General features: G+C 53.1%; 2 protein-coding genes across 2 annotated transcripts in view; both read right to left on the bottom strand.

The window, feature by feature from the left end:
- The window catches only part of LOC143814906 (immunoglobulin superfamily member 3-like), a 28,852-nt gene extending 17,850 nt beyond the window's left edge, over positions 1-11,002 (bottom strand). The window contains exons 1-4 of the mRNA XM_077293583.1: positions 10,419-11,002; positions 9,693-10,070; positions 8,748-9,149; positions 847-1,212 (exon numbers count right to left, since the gene is read on the bottom strand). Coding sequence (XP_077149698.1) covers positions 847-1,212; positions 8,748-9,149; positions 9,693-10,070; positions 10,419-10,488 — 1,216 coding nt within the window. The 5' untranslated portion in view covers positions 10,489-11,002. The remainder of the gene's footprint in view (positions 1-846; positions 1,213-8,747; positions 9,150-9,692; positions 10,071-10,418) is intronic.
- A 1,426-nt stretch (positions 11,003-12,428) lies between these two features.
- PTGFRN (prostaglandin F2 receptor inhibitor) lies at positions 12,429-18,210 on the bottom strand. The gene is made up of 5 exons (XM_077293582.1): positions 17,812-18,210; positions 15,911-16,306; positions 15,733-15,840; positions 14,230-14,526; positions 12,429-13,206 (listed from the first exon to the last, which is right to left on the bottom strand). The coding sequence occupies exons 2-5, from the start codon at positions 16,269-16,271 to the stop codon at positions 13,037-13,039; spliced, it is 936 nt and encodes a 311-aa protein (XP_077149697.1). The 5' UTR covers positions 16,272-16,306; positions 17,812-18,210; the 3' UTR covers positions 12,429-13,036.
- Positions 18,211-18,416: the final 206 nt, after the last annotated feature.

Raw genomic sequence — 18,416 nt, 5'->3', positions numbered from 1 at the left:
CCTACGTACAAGAATATAACTACTATAATACTGCCCCTATGTACAAGAATATAACTACTATAATACTGCCCCTATATACAAGAATATAACTGCTATAATACTGCCCCCTATGTACAAGAATATAACTACTATAATACTGCCTCCTATGTACAAGAATATAACTACTATAATACTGCTCCTATGTACAAGAATATAACTACTATAATACTGCCCCTATGTACAAGAATATAACTACTATAATACTGCCCCTATATACAAGAATATAACTGCTATAATACTGCCCCTATGTACAAGAATATAACTACTATAATACTGCCCCTATGTACAAGAATATAACTACTATAATACTGCCCCTATGTACAAGAATATAACTACTATAATACTGCTCCTATGTACAAGAATATAACTACTATAATACTGCCCCTATGTAGAGGAATATAACTGCTATAATACTGCCCCTATGTACAAGAATATAACTACTATAATACTGCTCCTATGTACAAGAATATAACTACTATAATACTGCTCCTATGTACAAGAATATAACTACTATAATACTGCCCCCTATGTACAAGAATATAACTACTATAATACTGCTCCTATATACAAGAATATAACTACTATAATACTGCCCCCTATGTACAAGAATATAACTACTATAATACTGCTCCTATGTACAAGAATATAACTACTATAATACTGCCCCCTATGTACAAGAATATAACTACTATAATACTGCCCCTATGTACAAGAATATAACTACTATAATACTGCTCCTATGTACAAGAATATAACTACTATAATACTGCCCCTATGTAGAGGAATATAACTGCTATAGTCTCTCACCTGGTGTTTGTATGGTGACAGATACTGGTGAGGATTGTCTTCTCCTCTGGGTCTCCTCCTCGGTGACGTCACACATGTATGAGCCAGTCTCTTGTTCTGTGGTGTAGCTGATCCTTAGTGTCCAGGTGTCCTGGTCTTGTCTCCTCACAGATATTTGCCCCTTCTCCTCTCGGATTCGGTACTGTATATTAATGTTGCTTACACCAGATGGGTTCCAGGTTGCCACCACAGCTCCATCCAGCAGCCAGGAGACACGGAACTGGCCTCCCATGAGACTGTATCTGGAGATGGAGCAGGTGATCTCCAGAAGGCCCCAGATCTGGATGGTGGTGTCTGGACTCTGCACCTGAACCTGGAAATCTCCACCTGGATGAGAATTTGGATGTGAATGTTGAGATCAGAAGCACTCGTCTAATGCAGTCTAGGACATTACACCAAGGAACCAGCTAGGAATTATCTAGAAACCTAGAACAGGAGACTGGGGCAACCAGGTGGCACCCAGAAATACCTGAGTAATCAGTCATTATCTGGAACCACCAATAAGTACATGTCAGGAGTTTTATTCTAGAGAACCAGGCATTATCCGAAACAACAGGCAAGCTAATATCGGCCACCAGAGTAACCTGATGTTACGTAGAACAGGCGCCAGGATGCATTTAGAACAAAAGGACCAGACTCCCCCATACACTGGAACGCTTGGCCTCTTTTCTCCCTCCCCTACTGTCAAACCTCCAGACTTCTCCATCCTCCTCGCTTACCAACTGTTTCCTCGCTCCTCAACCCTGTAACCACCTCACTCCGGACCCCTGTCCTACTCCCTAACCCACTACCCTCCCTTCAGACCCCTCCCCCCTCCTGTCCACCCTGTGGACCCCTCCATCCTCCTACCTTCTATATTCTCCACCCTCCTGACCCTTCCAACCTCCCCTACTGTTTTAACCTCTAGAACCCTAAGTTCTCCCTATAGACTCATGCTTTCCATATTGTCCACTCTCCGGAGCTCTCAGTCCTCCCTCCAGACCTATCCCATGTTGTCCACCATCCGAAGCCCTCAGTCCTCCTCACTCCCCCACTGTTCTTCCTCTAGACCCCTACCTACCATATTGTCCACCCTCCGGAGACCTCAGTTCTCCTCCCATACTGTCCACTAGGGTTGAGCGAAATGGATCGGTCAAATTCAAAAATCGCCGACTTTCGGCAAAGTCGGGTTTCGTGAAACCCGACCTGATCCCAGTGTGGGATCGGCCATGAGGTCGGCGATCTTCGCGCCAAAGTTGCGTTTCGTATGACGCTTTCAGCGCCATTTCTCAGCCAATGAAGGAGGACGCAGAGTATGGGCAGCGTGATGACATAGGTCTCGGTCCCCACCATCTTAGAGAAGGGCATGACACTGATTAGCTTGCTTTCTGCGGCGTCACAGGGGCTATAAAGGGGCGTGCACGCCGACCGCCATCTTACTTTTGCCGATCATAGCATAGGGAGAGGTTGCTGCCGCTTCGTCAGAAGAAGGGATATAGTTAGGGAGGGAAGATTAACCCCCAAACCGCTTGTGCTGTAGCGATTTCCACTGTCCAACACCACCTTTTCTTTGCAGGGACAGTGGAGGCTAGATTTCTGTGCATCAGCTCTGTAGCTTATAAGGCTCCCTGATCGCTGCATTGCTGTGTGTACACCGCTGCTGTGCAAACCAACTGCTTTTATAAAAGCAAAAATCCTGTTGCTCCTTTCTGCAGTTATCTTGTTTATTTGTCCACACTTTTGTGTGCAGCAGTCCTTTTTATTGCTGCCATACTTGTCCTGAGATCATTGTAGGGAGATTGAAATTGTACTACAGTCCTTGGATTTTTCATATATCTTCCAGCCACTTTTTGCCACTTACATTGTGTAGTGTAATACACTGGGCCTGAGTTTTGGTTCAGTCTCCCCCCCAAAAAAGGGAGAGTTAAATTCTTAACAAGTTTATATACACCTTCTACCTTGTTTTACAGTACCATATAAGGGTTGTTAGTTTGGTTACATTTTCCCAAAAATGAGGAAGTCTGGTGGAAGAGGCCGTGGGCGGTCATTGCCAGCTGGTACTGATGGTGGTGCTGGTGCAGCATCTGGTGGTAGTGGGAAAAGCACAGTAGCACCTAAGGCTCGAGTTGTTCAGACAGCGTCATCGTCTGGCTACACAAGGCCTCGAAGGCTCCCTTTTCTGGGAGTAGGAAAACCGCTTTTAAAGCCGGAGCAGCAGGAACAAGTTTTGTCTTTCCTTGCTGACTCAGCCTCTAGCTCTTTCGCCTCCTCTTCAGAAAGTTCCAAATTTAAAAGCAGCGAGTCGTCAGTGGATGCTCCCAGTCAGGAACAAGTCGCTTCCTTGTGTCCTTCACCCAAAGCAAACGTGAAGGATGCATCAGGCGACACTACAGGTTACTCCATGGAGCTCTTTACACATACAGTGCCAGGTATAGAAAGGGAAATAGTTCACAGCCCATTACAAGATGAATCGGACATGGAGTGCACAGATGCACAGCCACAGCTAGATTATTATGCTGTTCCATTGACTCAGATCACTACATTGCCCTCGCAGTGTACTGAGCCAGAATCTGACCCTGATGAGACTATGGTGCCCTGTCCCGAACGCTATAGCACCTTACACGGTGACACAGAGGAAGGTGCACATGACATTGAAGAGGTGATATATGACCCAGTTGTTGACCCAGATTGGCAGCCATTGGGGGAACAGGGTGCCACTGGCAGTAGCTCAGAAGAAGAGGAGGATGATCCGCAGCAGCCATCTACATCGCAACAGCTGTCATCTGGCAGGCCCGTATCAGGCCAAAAACGTTTGTCAACCAAAAAAACAGTTTTAGGACAGCGTGGCCATCCAGTGAAAGTAGCACAGCATGCAATGCCTGAAAAGGTATTCCATAGTAGGAAGAGTGCAGTGTGGCAATTTTTTAACCAAGATCTGAATGATCAGTCAAAAGTTATCTGTAAGAAATGCTCAAAGACCTTTAGCAGAGGTCAGAATGTCCAAAATTTAAATACAACGTGCATGCGTAGACATTTAACCAGCATGCACTTGCAAGCCTGGACCAACTACCAAACATCCCGTACCGTTGGTGCACCTGCTCAGAATGAAGGTAGTCAGCAACGCTACATTGCTTCCCTCACTGTAAGCCCACCGGTTAGGACACCACCTGCAGCAACTGTGGAGGTATCGTCGCAAGGCCAAAGCAGTCAGGGAATCACAAGGTTATTGGTAGGAAAAACTGTATGTTGGCCAACAGCAAGAATACCATCACCAACCCTCTCTCAATCCGCCATGTCCACCACCACCACCGCTAGTCCCACCATATGCAGCTCTCCAGTCCAGCTCACCCTACAAGAGACTCTCGTTAGGAAAAGGAAGTACTCATCCTCTCATCCGCGTACACAGGGTTTGAACTCCCACATTGCTAGACTAATCTTGTTAGAGATGATGCCCTACCGGTTGGTTGAAAGTGAAGCTTTCAAAGACCTGATGGCCTACGCAGTACCACGCTATGACCTACCCAGTCGGCACTTCTTTGCGAGAAAAGCCATCCCAGCCCTCCACCAGCATGTCAAAGACCGCATTGTCCATGCACTCAGGCATTCTGTCAGTAGAAAGGTGCACCTCACAACAGATGCATGGACCAGTAGGCATGGCCAGGGACGTTACGTGTCCATCACGGCACACTGGGTTAATGTGGTGGATGCAGGGTCCACAGGAAACAGTAATATTGGGACAGTTCTGCCTAGCCCACGGTCTAGGAAACAGTTGGCTGTAGGCGTTCGCCACCCCTCCTCCTCCAGCAGAAGGGAAACCTCGTCCACAGAGCGCAGTCGCACGACCACTCCATCCGCAGCTGCCAGCGTTGCACACGAGGTGTCCCATTATCGAACAGCTAGTGGTAAGTGTCAGCAGGTTGTGTTACAAATGAAGTGTTTGGGTGACAACAGACACACCGCGGAAGTATTGTCCGAGTTCTTGCAGCAAGAAACTCAGTCATGGCTGGGCACTGTACATCTTGAGGCAGGCAAGGTAGTCAGTGATAACGGAAGGAATTTTATGGCTGCCATAGCCCTTTCAGAACTGAAACACATACCTTGCCTGGCTCACACCTTGAACCTGGTGGTGCAGTGCTTCCTGAAAAGTTACCCGGGGTTACCCGCCCTGCTCCTGAAGGTGCAAAGACTTTGCTCACACATCCGCCGGTCGCCCATACACTCCAGCCGTATGCTGAACCATCAGCGATCGCTGAAGCTTCCCCAGCACCGCCTAATAATCGACGTTGCAACAAGATGGAACTCCACACTGCACATGCTTCAGAGACTGTGCGAACAGAGGCGTGCTGTTATGTATTTGTGGGAGGATACACATACACGGGCAGGCAGTTGGATGGCAGACATGGAGTTGTCAGGTGTGCAGTGGTTGAAGCTACAAGACCTCTGTCAAGTCCTTCAGTGTTTTGAGGAATGCACACGGCTGGTAAGTGCAGACATCATAAGCATGAGCATCCCCCTAATGCGTCTGCTGATGCAAAGTTTGATGCACATTAAGGAGCAGGCGTCTGCAGCTGAGGACGAGGGAAGCCTTGATGACAGTCAGCCATTGTCTGCTCAGGGAACTCACCTGGATGAGGTGGCGGACGAAGAGGAGGAGGAGGATGATGTGGATGAATATTTATGGGAGGAGGAAGCTTCTCAGGGGCAATAGAAACTGGTGGCATTGCAAGGTCAGGTACAGGGTTTTTGCGGGAGACAACTGATGTTGATTTGCAAGAAAGTGCTCCTCAACCCAGCAGAAGCAGTGAATTGACACCTGGAACATTGGCCCACATGGCTGAGTATGCCTTGCGTATCCTAAAAAGGGACCCCCCGCATTATGAAAATGATGACCGATGACGATTACTGGTTGGCCTGCCTCCTGGATCCATGATATAAAGGAACATTACAAAATATCATGCCACATGAGAACCTTGAGCAAATACTGGCTACCAAACAAGCAACTCTTGTAGACCGTTTGGTTCAGGCATTCTCAGCACACAGCGGCGGTGATTGTTCTCACACGAGCTGCAGGGGGCAACATGGCAGAGGTGTTAGAGGTGCACAAATCAGAAGTGGCGTTGGACAGAGGGGTTTTCTGACCAGGTTGTGGAGTGATTTCGCAATGACCGCTGACACGACAGGTACTGCAGCATCTATTCAAAGTGACAGGAGACAACATTTGTCCAGTATGATTACTAACTATTTTTCTTCCCTTATCGATGTTCTCCCTCACAGGTCATTCCCCTTTGATTACTGGGCATCAAAAATAGACACCTGGCCTGAATTGGCAGAATATGCATTGCAGGAGCTCGCTTGCCCTGCTGCTAGTGTGCTATCAGAAAGAGTATTCAGTGCTGCTGGTTCAATACTGACCGACAAAAGGACTCGTCTGGCTACCCGAAATGTTGATGATCTACCCTTCATTAAAATGAACCAATCATGGATTTCTAATTATTTTGCCCCACCTTCCCCTGCTGACACGTAGCTTGCCTGAAAAATGTCTTGCTTTTGGCCTCCTCTTACTGACTTCTCCAATTCCTCCATTTGCAGCTGCTGAATGTCCACCATAGGCCATTTTTATACCTCCCTAAATGGGCTGACTCCCCCCACAGGGCTGTGGTCACCACCTGCCGCAAGCACTCGTGCGAGTGCCATTTGCCTGGACAGGTGGGTGGGCCGACTCTTGGGCGACGGCACTGGCACAGGGTCCCTCATAGTACAATGAAGTGTCTCTGGCGGTGGTGGTGCACACCCAACGTCAGACACACCGTCGTAACATGAGGGGCCCTGGGCCAGTACCACCGCCCACAAGAGAGTGTTCCCCCCAGCTCAAACTGTGCTCTACCACGTGCAAAACTTACCGCTCCCTGCTCCACCACTGTGTAGTCTGTGCTGATAAATCCTTCAATGGCACTGCCAATACCAATTTGTTGAAATGATAGTAAAAATATACAGGGGCCCTGGCCTCCATTTACACCAGTTAATACTTTGCGCCTACTACCACTGTCTGCTACGCAGCAGAGGAGCCCACCCCTGTACCTAGCTATGCCACCTGCTTATTTATGAACAATTTTTTGGCAGACATTAACCTAACTTTATTATTTTGGCCTACTAACTGTGTCATCCACTCCTTACAGTTGTCCTCCACTGAACAAAGCTATGCCGCCTGTGTACCCGTTACCACTTTTGAACTGCTTGGAGCCTACTTTTTTAAATGTGGGCCTACTCACTGTGTCTGCACCACTCATTACAGCTGTCCTCCACTGCACAAAGCTATGTCGCCTGTGTACTCCTGTTTCGAATATTAAACTGCATTTGGCCTACTTGTTTGGTTGGGCCTACTAACTGTCTGCCGCGGCTTGTTGTTCTCCTCTACTGAACAAAGCGGAGCCTCAATTTTCATCCTGTTTCGGATATTACACTGCATTTGGTCTACTGGTTTGGTTGGGCCTACTAACTGTATCTGCCACTCATTACAGTTTTCCTCCGCTGAACAAAGCAATGCCGCCTGGTTACTCCTGTTACCAATTTTGAACTGCATTTAGCCTACTTTATTCTTTGGCCCTATATCTGTGTTTCCCCCTCATCCTGCCCATTGCCCAGCCCACTGCTAGATGAGTCTGCTGGTGACGTCACTGGCACAGGGCCCCTCATAGTACGCAAAAGTGTCTCTGCCGGTGGGAGGCGCCCCCGCCGTCAAACACACCGCTGTACTATGAGGGGCCCTGTGCCAGTGCCAACGAATGGGCCCCCCTGCTTGCTCAGGATCACAGCACTTGCAAAGTTTAAATACTTACCTCTCCCTGCTCCACCGCCGTGACGTAGTCCGCGTTTCGTGGGCCCACGGAAAACTTGAACCAGCCCTACTCCCCCCACAACTTTAGCCAAATGACCCCCAGTTTTCAATGCCCAACTATTATTACAAAGTAAATTAAGATTGACAAGCTTAAGTAACAAGAATTGATGTTTTTGGCATTAAAATGGGCACTGTTGGTGTTTTCCTGGCCTCCACTCACTGCCGACTTTGATTCCCCATTCACTGGCATTGAGTTTCGTGTTTCGGTCGGCCCCCGACTTTTTGCAATAATCGGCCGATTTCGCCCGACCCGACTTTTGAGAAAGTCGGGTTTCGCGAAACCCGTGTCGATCCTAAAAAAGTAAAACTCGCTCAACTCTACTGTCCACCCCTCTTTCCTCTTCGTCTCATAATGCCCACCCTCTGGACACCTCTCTCCTCTTGGCCTCATCATGCCCACCCTCTGGACACCTCTGTCCTCTTGGCCTCATCATGCCCACCCTCTGGACACCTCTGTCCTCTTCACCTCATCATGCCCACATTCTGGACCCCTCTGTCCTCTTCACCTCATCATGCCCACATTCTGGACCCCTCTGTCCTCTTCACCTCATCATGCCCACATTCTGGACCCCACTGTCCCTTTTGCCTCATAATGCTCACCCTCTAAACCACTCTGTCCTCTTCACCTACTAATGCCCACCCTCTAGACCCCTCTGTCCTCTCTCCAGATTACTTTGGCAGTAGTTTAGAAAAAAAAAAAAGGGGTTGGCTAGTGGATTTTGGACGTGCCTGATCCAGTTACCCTCACCTCCACCCATCTGTCGGAGGAAGACTCAGGGCGCCCAATACACAGACTTGTGGCCAATTTTGCAGATATGTTGCCATCGCCCTACTTTTTTTAATGTATGCTTTATTTAGACATTTTGTAGAAGTTATGAAGAGATGCACATTTCACCGAAGTAGCTAGACCTTATTTAGACCATCACAAGTAGATATCTGGTTTTCTGGAGTAAAGCTTCTATTATCTTGATGTCATGTGCACACTTACCCTGCAGTGCAGAAACCTTGACCATGGTATTTTCTGACGACTTCTCCATGATCTGTGTCCATGTTCCATCAAGATCCTGGATCCACTCTGATCCTCGGCAGAAGAGATCTCCTTGGTCTGACAGCCGCAGCTGCTTGATGGTCAGTTTATAATCAGAGTCGCTGAGCTTGTCCAAGCGAATATCTCCAGACCTGAACCTTTCAGAGAAGGATTTTCCAGGAACCAGAACAAAGTCCCGGGACAAAGATAAGATGACATCTTCAGGGTCCAGAAACCAGGAGACAGAGAGGTGGGTGTGCTGAGAGGAGGCCCGAGACACCCTACAGGTCACCTCCAGAGAAGAACCCTCTGTCCTCTCCAGCTCTTCATGGGGCATTGTGACTAACAGAGTGTCTGGAAGGACTAAGGAGAAAACAGAAGTCATGGAGGTACCACATCTACACAAAGTATCTGGAAGGAGCACCTAATGAATGATTATCCAGATATTGGAAGTCCTCACCACAGTATTGGTACACTCAGCTCTGGGAACAAAACTCTAGAACACACTGCAATCTGAGATAAAAACTAGAAATCACAAACCATCTAGAGCAAACTGTAGAATATGCGCCCAGATATCCAAGACAAGTTTGGACATCTCAGCCAGTCCCTACAACATGGATTCTAGAGTAACGAGTTAAGATTCATAGCACAGGTCCCACGTTAGCAGGTAGAACATTTTCTAGAATGACCTGAATAAGATCTGTAAAAGCCATTTTATATCTCAAATCTCCAGATGGTCCAGAAGGCGGCTCCAGGATCTGTTACTGATCAAGAACAAGACAGCAGAGTCGCTAAAGCTGACTGTCAGCAGAGGTCTCTAGCCACAATCATCTTGACGGACATGATCACACTTTGGGTTCTGGATTTTCACAATTCACCTAGAATGTCTGTGACCGGTGGACTTACCTCTCAGGATGACTTTGGCGCTGTAGCTGCCGTAGAACTGTGGGTCGGTGTTGGGCGTGTGACACTCGTACTCTCCCGCGTCCCGTTCCTGCAGCTGGCGGATGTGGAGGACAGTGTGATCGCCCGCCAGCCTCTCTACGTAGATGTCCCCACGGCTGACGCGCGAGCTGTAGATGGCATAGGAGAAGCCGGGGTCTTTGGTGCTCACGATCTGGACCTCCCTCTCGAGGGCAGTTGGCAGGTAGATGGAGAACTGGAAGTTCTGCTCGGAGGGGCCCTGGTAGCCACTGACCTTACACCAGATGGTAACGTGGGAACCCATGGTGCGGTACAGGGGCCCCTGCTGGATGGTCACCTCCCGCTGAGCCCAGGAGACACCTGTCAGGAAGACATTCTCTATGAAACATTTATATTCAGGACTGGTGATCTTGGGGCCAAGGAGAGGACCATGTGGAATGACTTGGGCGGTCTACTGATGGGGTCCACGGTGCAGCGCCTGGGCCCTGGAGGATCCTCTACTGGGTCACTTCTGGCTTATCTTTGGTCCCCTCGCTCTGCATTTCTAGAGAATGTTTGGGGCAATATTTGGACATTTTGGGGCGGTCACATGTGACCAGAGGATTTTGGTCCTCAGATCTCCTGCTTTGTCCCAACCGCAGTGTTTGTAGTAATGCCGCCCCCTACGCTTACAATCTCCAACTGTTACCCCACAGCTCTCGCTCTTACCAACAATGATGACCCAGTGCAGCCAGCGGGTGACCGTGTGCAAGGGACGAGGCTCTGCGCTCCGCTCCATCGTGCCGAGGTCTGCTGCGCTGCTCACAGAGGAGCAGCATTTAGTGCAGCTCCCTCATTGCACACAGGAAACCACAGTCTGACAGAGGCGAGACAAAGCAGAAGTGGTCTCAAATCATAGCGGTGGCGGCTCTACTGGGTGACTGGCGGGCTCCTGGGCCCCCGAAATGAGCTGGGTACAAGCTCTGAATACACTTTATACTAGTTATGACTGGAGACCATCAGCAAGCCTGCGGGCAAACTGATCAGTAACATGCCCCAGCTGCCCGTCAGGGTAAAGCGGACACTTCTCAGAAAAAGTCAGGGATGCTGGGAGATGCCAGCTCTGGAGATTTATGAACCGCCTGAGCAGCTTTCCACACTACAGCAGCCTGCGGATCTCATGTCCTGGACCGATGCACATCAGAAAACGGCAGTCAAATCAAGGAGACTCGTCTATGGACATCGGCCTCCTCCATCAACACCACGCCAAGTCCTCCGCCTCTGTCAGCAAGATGCCAAGTCCTCCCTCTCAGTCAGCAAGGCGCCAAGTCATCCTCCTCCAAGTCCTCCCCCCCGTCAGCAAGGTGCCAAGTCCTCCTCCTCCTCTGTCAGCAAGGCGCCAAGTCCTCCTCCTCCTCTGTCAGCAAGGCACCAAGTCCTCCTCCTCCTCCGTCAGCAAGGCGCCAAAGTCCTCCTCCTCCTCCGTCAGCAAGGCACCAAGTCCTCCTCCTCCAAGTCCTCCTCCTCCTCTGTCAGCAAGATGCCAAGTCCTCCCTCTCAGTCAGCAAGATGCCAAGTCCTCCTCCTCCAAGTCCTCCCCCGTCAGCAAGGCGCCAAGTCCTCCTCCTCCTCCGTCAGCAAGGCACCAAGTCCTCCTCCTCCAAGTCCTCCTCCTCCTCTGTCAGCAAGATGCCAAGTCCTCCCTCTCAGTCAGCAAGAAGCCAAGTCCTCCTCCTCCAAGTCCTCCCCCCCGTCAGCAAGGCGCCAAGTCCTCCTCCTCCTCTGTCAGCAAGATGCCAAGTCCTCCCTCTCAGTCAGCAAGAAGCCAAGTCCTCCTCCTCCAAGTCCTCCCCCCCGTCAGCAAGGCGCCAAGTCCTCCTCCTCTGTCAGCAAGGCGCCAAGTCCTCCTCCGTCAGCAAGGCGCCAAGTCCTCCTCCTCCAAGTCCTTCCCCTCCGTCAGCAAGGCGCCAAGTCCTCCTCCTCCTCTGTCAGCAAGGCGCCAAGTCCTCCTCCTCCTGTCAGCAAGGCGCCAAGTCCTCCTCCTCCGTCAGCAAGGTGCCAAGTCCTCCTCCTCCTCCGTCAGCAAGGTGCCAAGTCCTCCTCCTCCTCCGTCAGCAAGGTGCCAAGTCCTCCTCCTCCTCCGTCAGCAAGGCGCCAAGTCCTCCTCCTCCTCCGTCAGCAAGGCGCCAAGTCCTCCTCCTCCTCCGTCAGCAAGGCGCCAAGTCCTCCTCCTCCTCTGTCAGCAAGGCGCCAAGTCCTCCTCCTTCTCTGTCAGCAAGGCGCCAAGTCCTCCTCCTCCTCCTCTGTCAGCAAGGCGCCAAGTCCTCCTCCTCCAAGTTCTTCTCCGTCAGCAAGGCGCCAAGTCCTCCTCCGTCAGCAAGGCGCCAAGTCCTCCTCCGTCAGCAAGGCGCCAAGTCCTCCTCCGTCAGTAAGGCGCCAAGTCCTCCTCCGTCAGCTAGGCGCCAAGTCCTCCTCCGTCAGCTAGGCGCCAAGTCCTCCTCCGTCAGCTAGGCGCCAAGTCCTCCTCCGTCAGCTAGGCGCCAAGTCCTCCTCCGTCAGCTAGGCGCCAAATCCTCCTTCACTTTCCCCAGCGCTGCCTGCTGGACTTCTTGCCATAAGAATTCCCCCCCCCCCAGCCCTTTTTTCATTATACCAGCAAGAACCCCCCATCCACACCTTTTCTCACCATACCAGCAGGACCCCTCATCCCCTTCTCCCACACACACACCCGACTGTAAATAAAAAATAGAAGATTTTATTTCTGGGCGGAGGGCGCGGACAGGACACCACACGGCGATTCATCCGCTGCTCAGGAGTGCAATTAAATAGGCTGTTATGGAAGACAAAGGGATAACCCAGGGCCCGAGGTTATGGCGGGGGCCCCAGGACATGGGGAGAACAACAAACATACAAGATTTCTGTATAAAACCAACATTTCTACTAGAAACAAAACATTGATAAGTTCTGTGGGGGCGTGTACTAATGTCCACGGTGAGTCCTCAGGGGAGGAGCTACATCATGTGGCACGGCCAGGGATAGCTCCTCTATCCACAGCCATGAGTACCCCTTATTGCATTGGTTTGGTCCACAGTCCAGGACTCAATATACACATGGGGTAGATCCATTCAGCAACATGGAGGGGAGTTGCATCACATTTATTGCTTTGTTGCACGGTGGCCGCCATCTTGCTGCCCCCATTGTACCGTGGCTGTAATCCTTTTGATCAGGTGGGGCAAGTGCAGAAAGTGGGAGAGACCCCATCCCCGACCTTAGTGGCTCCATCCTCAGGAGAGTCCTGTAATCCCCCTGGATCGGAGGACATGGCTAAGTCCCTGGTGTCTCCCAGGTCAGTCCATCTCCATGGACATGAGGCGGCGGTGCTCCCGGCGCTTCTCCTGGACCGGTGGCGCCTTACAGCAGAAGCGGGAACTGCAGTATCCGATGAGGCAGGACAAGAGGCCGGCGAGGAGCGACAGTCCGGCCCCAATCAGCAGCGGGACCTGGAAGGCGCTGAGCACTGCGCAGAAAACACCGGGTTAGTCAGAAACAGGACGCCACCTGCAGGACGGGAGGGGAACTGCACAGCACCATAGGAAAGCACCAGCAGGGGGCTCCACTGTGACCGGGGGCTGTGATATTATACCCCCCAGGTGTGCTGGTTACGGGGGCTCCACTGTGACCGGGGGCTGTGATATTATACCCCCATTGTGCAGGTGACAGGGGCTTCACTGTGACCGGGGGCTGTGATATTATACCCCCCCATTGTGCAGGTTACAGGGGGCCCCACTGTGACCGGGGGCTGATATTATACCCCCCGGTGTGCTGGTTACGGGGGCCCCACTGTGACCGGGGGCTGTGATATTATACCCCCCGATGTGCTGGTTACGGGGGCCCCACTGTGACCGGGGGCTGTGATATTATACCCCCCCCAGGTGTGCTGGTTACGGGGGACCCACTGTGACCAGGGGCTGTGATATTATACCCCCCAGGTGTGCTGGTTACGGGGGCTCCACTGTGACCGGGGGCTGTGATATTATACCCCCTCGTTGTGCTGGTTACGGGGGCTCCGCCGTGATATTATACCCCCCCCGGTCTGCCGGTTACGGTGGCTCCTCTCTGATATTATACCCCCTCGTTGTGCTGGTTACGGGGGCTCCGCCGTGATATTATACCTCCCCGGTCTGCCGGTTACGGTGGCTCCTCTCTGATATTATACCCTCTCACTGTGCTGGTTACGGGGGCTCCTCTCTGATATTATACCCTCTCACTGTGCTGGTTACGGGGGCTCCTCCATGATATTATACCCTCTCGCTGTGCTGGTTACGGGGGCTCCGCCGTGATATTATACCCTTTCGCTGTGCTGGTTATGGGGGCTCCGCTGTGATATTATACCCTCTCGCTGTGCCGGTTACGGGGGCTCCTCTCTGATATTATACCCCCTCGTTGTGCTGGTTACGGGGGCTCCTCCATGATATTATACCCCCTCGCGGTGCTGGTTACGGGGCTCCGCCACTTTCACACCCTGCGCTCAGTGACTTACAGTCCATCCTGACACTCAGGGACATCATGGCGGAGGTGACCGTCTCCTGCTGGCTCCAGCCGCCCTCCCGGCTGCGCACCCAGGGGGTGACGGTGCAGTAATGGCCGCCGGCGTCCTCCTCCTGGCAGCCGTACACCCGCAGCCTGTACTCCATGTCGCTGACGCGCTCCAGGGACACCTCGCTGCTGCTGTTCCTCCGACTGTGCCGGACCTGAGCGCCGCGATCCACGGACGCCAGGAAGACGGAGGAGCCGCCAGGCCGCTGCACGAACCACGAGACCTCGAACGCCATGTTATCTGTGAGTGAGAGAGGGGGGACAGACGTCACACGGAGGAGTGAGAGAGGGGGGACAGACGTCACACGGAGGAGTGAGAGAGGGGGACACGGGGTAGGGAGAGAGGGGGGACAGACGTCACACGGAGGAGTGAGAGAGGGGGGACAGACGTCACACGGAGGAGTGAGAGAGGGGGACACGGAGGAGTGAGAGAGGGGGACAGACGTCACACGGAGGAGTGAGAGAGGGGGGACAGACGTCACACGGAGGAGTGAGAGAGGGGGACAGACGTCACACGGAGGAGTGAGAGAGGGGGACAGACGTCACACGGAGGAGTGAGAGAGGGGGACAGACGTCACACGGAGGAGTGAGAGAGGGGGACAGACGTCACACGGAGGAGTGAGAGGGGGGACAGACGTCACACGGAGGAGTGAGAGGGGGGACAGACGTCACACGGAGGAGGGGGAAAGGGGGACAGACCGTCACACGGAGGAGGGAGAGAGGGGGGACAGACCGTCACACGGAGGAGGGAGAGAGGGGGGACAGACCGTCACACGGAGGAGGGAGAGAGGGGGGACAGACCGTCACACGGAGGAGGGAGAGAGGGGGGACAGACCGTCACACGGAGGAGGGAGAGAGGGGGGACAGACCGTCACACGGAGGAGGGAGAGAGGGGGGACAGACCGTCACACGGAGGAGGGAGAGAGGGGGGACAGACCGTCACACGGAGGAGGGAGAGAGGGGGGACAGACCGTCACACGGAGGAGGGAGAGAGGGGGGACAGACCGTCACACGGAGGAGGGAGAGAGGGGGGACAGACCGTCACACGGAGGAGGGAGAGAGGGGGGACAGACCGTCACACAGAGGAGGGAGAGAGGGGGGACAAAATGTCACACAGAGGAGGGAGAGAGGGGGGACAAAACGTCACACAGAGGAGGGAGAGAGGGGGACAGAACGTCACACAGAGGGGGAGAGGGGCACAGACGCTGTCACAAGGTGGAGGGGGTGGAGAGGGGGGCAGACGCTGTCACACGGAGGAGGGGGAGAGGGGGGCAGATGCTGTCACACGGAGGAGGGGGAGAGGGGCACAGACGCTGTCACACGGAGGAGGGGGAGAGGGGGACAGGCGACGTCACAGGGGAGGGAGAGGGGGACAGACGACATCACACTAGGGGAGTGATGTGACGTCACACGGGCAGGGTGGGGGGGAGGTGGGGCTGTTACTTACCTGGCTCCACAGCCGGGCCGTCTATGGTGATGATGCACCACACCACCGCTCTCTCGCCGCGGTACACGCTCAGGCTGTCGGACCGCGCACTCACATTAAATACTGGACCTGAAGGGAAAATGGGAAGTGAGGGTCAAACCCCGCCCAAGTGACATAAGCCCGCCCCCGCGGGTCTCACCTGCCGTTTGGAACTCCAGCAGCACCGGATTGGTGGTTTTGTTCTGCGCCCTCCTCCAGGCTCCGCCTCCCCCCTGCGTCCAGGCCGTGATGTCGCATTGGTACGTGCCGACGTCCTGGTTCTGCGCTTGGTACAGTCTGAACAGGTAGGCGCCCTCCTTGCCCTTCTCCAGCACCACGTTACTGAGCGCGCCCGGCCGCCGGCGTACCACCCCCTCGCGGCTCAGCGAGATCACCGTGACGGGTGCTGCGCCTTCCTGGGGGGGCCTCCGCGTCACCTGCACAGAATACTGGGGGGAGGGGAGGCTCTGCGGCTGCACCGTGCACATCATCTCAAACGTCCCGCCAGCCGCGGACACCATCGTTATCAGCCGCGCGCCCACCAAGATGGAGGAGTCTGCAGAGAGAGACACACTGAGGCCCGGCCGCACGACCCCACACCGCACAGAACAGAGACCGCAGCTCTGGAGGTGACCGGAGGATAGGAGACACTGACAACAGAATAGAGACCGCAGCTCTGGGGGTGACCGGAGCATTAGACAAGATGTAACAGCAGAAGTGAGTGCAGCTCTGGAGGCGACAGGAGGATAAGACAGGATTTAACAGCAGAATAGTGAGTGCAGCTCTGGAGGTGACTGGAGGATAAGACAGGACTTAACAGCAGAATAGTGAGTGCAGCTCTGGAGGTGACTGGAGGATAGGAGACACTAACAACAGAATAGACACCGCAGCTCTGGAGGTGATCGGAGGATAAGACACGATGTAACAGCAGAATAGTGAGTGCAGCTCTGGAGGTGACCGGAGCATAGGAGACACTGACAACAGAATAGAGAACACAGCTCTGGAGGTGACTGGAGCATAAGACATGATGTAAAAGCAGAAGTGAGTGCAGCTCTGGAGGCGACTGGAGGATAAGACACGATGTAACAGCACAATAGTGAGTGCAGCTCTGGAGGTGACTGGAGCATAAGACATGATGTAACAGCAGAATAGTGAGTGCAGCTCTGGTGGTGACTGGAGGATAAGGCACGATGTAAGCAGAATAGTGAGTGCAGCTCTGGTGGTGACTGGTGGATAAGGCACGATGTAAGCAGAATAGTGAGTGCAGCTCTGGTGGTGACTGGAGGATAAGGCACGATGTAACAGCAGAATAGTGAGTGCAGCTCTGGTGGTGACTGGAGGATAAGACATGATGTAACAGCAGAATAGTGAGTGCAGCTCTGGAGGTGACTGGAGCATAAGACAAGTTGTAACAGCAGAATAGTGAGTGCAGCTCTGGAGGTGACCGGAGGATAAGACACAATGTAACAGCAGAATAGTGAGTGCAGCTCTGGAGGTGACTAGAGCACAAGACAAGATGTAACAGCAGAATAGTGGGCACAGCTCTGGAGGTGACCGGAGGATAAGACATGATGTAACAGCAGAATAGTGAGTGCAGCTCTGGAGGTGACTGGAGCATAAGACAAGATGTAACAGCAAAATAGTGAGTGCAGCTCTGGAGGTGACCGGAGGATAAGACTTGATGTAACAGCAGAATAGTGAGTGCAGCTCTGGAGGTGACTGGAGAAGACAAGATGTAACAGCAGAATAGTGAGTGCAGCTCTGGAGGTGACTGGAGCATAAGACATGATGTAACAGCAGAATAGTGAGTGCAGCTCTGGTGGTGACTGGAGGATAAGGCACGATGTAAGCAGAATAGTGAGTGCAGCTCTGGTGGTGACTGGAGGATAAGGCACGATGTAAGCAGAATAGTGAGTGCAGCTCTGGTGGTGACTGGTGGATAAGGCACGATGTAAGCAGAATAGTGAGTGCAGCTCTGGTGGTGACTGGAGGATAAGGCACGATGTAACAGCAGAATAGTGAGTGCAGCTCTGGAGGTGACTGGAGGACAGGTTCCTCCACCTTCGCTCTTCCAAGACAGGGGACGGGTGGGGATGAGGCTTCGCCCGCGGGGGTCCAGCTGTGGTTGCGCAGCTGCTTCCAGCTTGTGCCCGTGCAGTGGTAGCGCCCCTGGTCCTCCTCCGTCGTCCACTGTATACGCAGTATGAAACTCTGGGGGTCCCGGCGGGAGAGGATCAGCACCCCCTGCTCCAGCCGCTGCTGGTAGGTGCCCCCGATCTCCAGGCTCCCATCCTGAAGCTGGGACCCCATCAATATCGGGGAGTCCTGCCCCTGAGAGGGAGTGAAATACCAGGACACTGACAGGTGGGGGGCTCCGATCACGTCACACCACAGCTCCACGGGCTCCTCCGCCATATGGGGGGCCACAGACATGTTCAAAGACACCGCAAGATCCGTGGCTGATTTATAAAAAAAAAATAAATAGATTGTGAGGTGTTGGGGGGGGGGTTGGGGGGGACGACGGAGAAAGCAGGACGTGGGAGTAGGTCGGGGATGGAGAAGGCAGGACACGAGAGGAGGAGGTCGGAGATGGAAAGGGCAGGACACGGGAGGTGGAGGTCGGGGATGGAAGGGGCAGGACGTGTGGGGGGAACAGAGGGGGCAGG

The sequence above is a fragment of the Ranitomeya variabilis genome, chromosome 3, assembly GCF_051348905.1.
Source record: "Ranitomeya variabilis isolate aRanVar5 chromosome 3, aRanVar5.hap1, whole genome shotgun sequence".
NCBI lineage: Eukaryota > Metazoa > Chordata > Amphibia > Anura > Dendrobatidae > Ranitomeya > Ranitomeya variabilis.
The sequence above is the reverse complement of the archived record's forward strand: the minus strand, read 5'-3'. Positions and strand labels throughout refer to the sequence as shown.

Coding starts and splice junctions, on each gene's coding strand:
- PTGFRN (XM_077293582.1), bottom strand. CDS start 16,271: ATGGTGTCCGCGGCTGGCGGGACGTTTGAGATGATGTGCACGGTGCAG. Junction 14,527..15,732: donor CGGCCCGGCTGTGGAGCCAG/GTAAGTAACAGC, acceptor TCTCACTCACAG/ATAACATGGCGTTCGAGGTC. Junction 13,207..14,229: donor CCTGAGTGTCAGGATGGACT/GTAAGTCACTGA, acceptor TTTTCTGCGCAG/TGCTCAGCGCCTTCCAGGTC.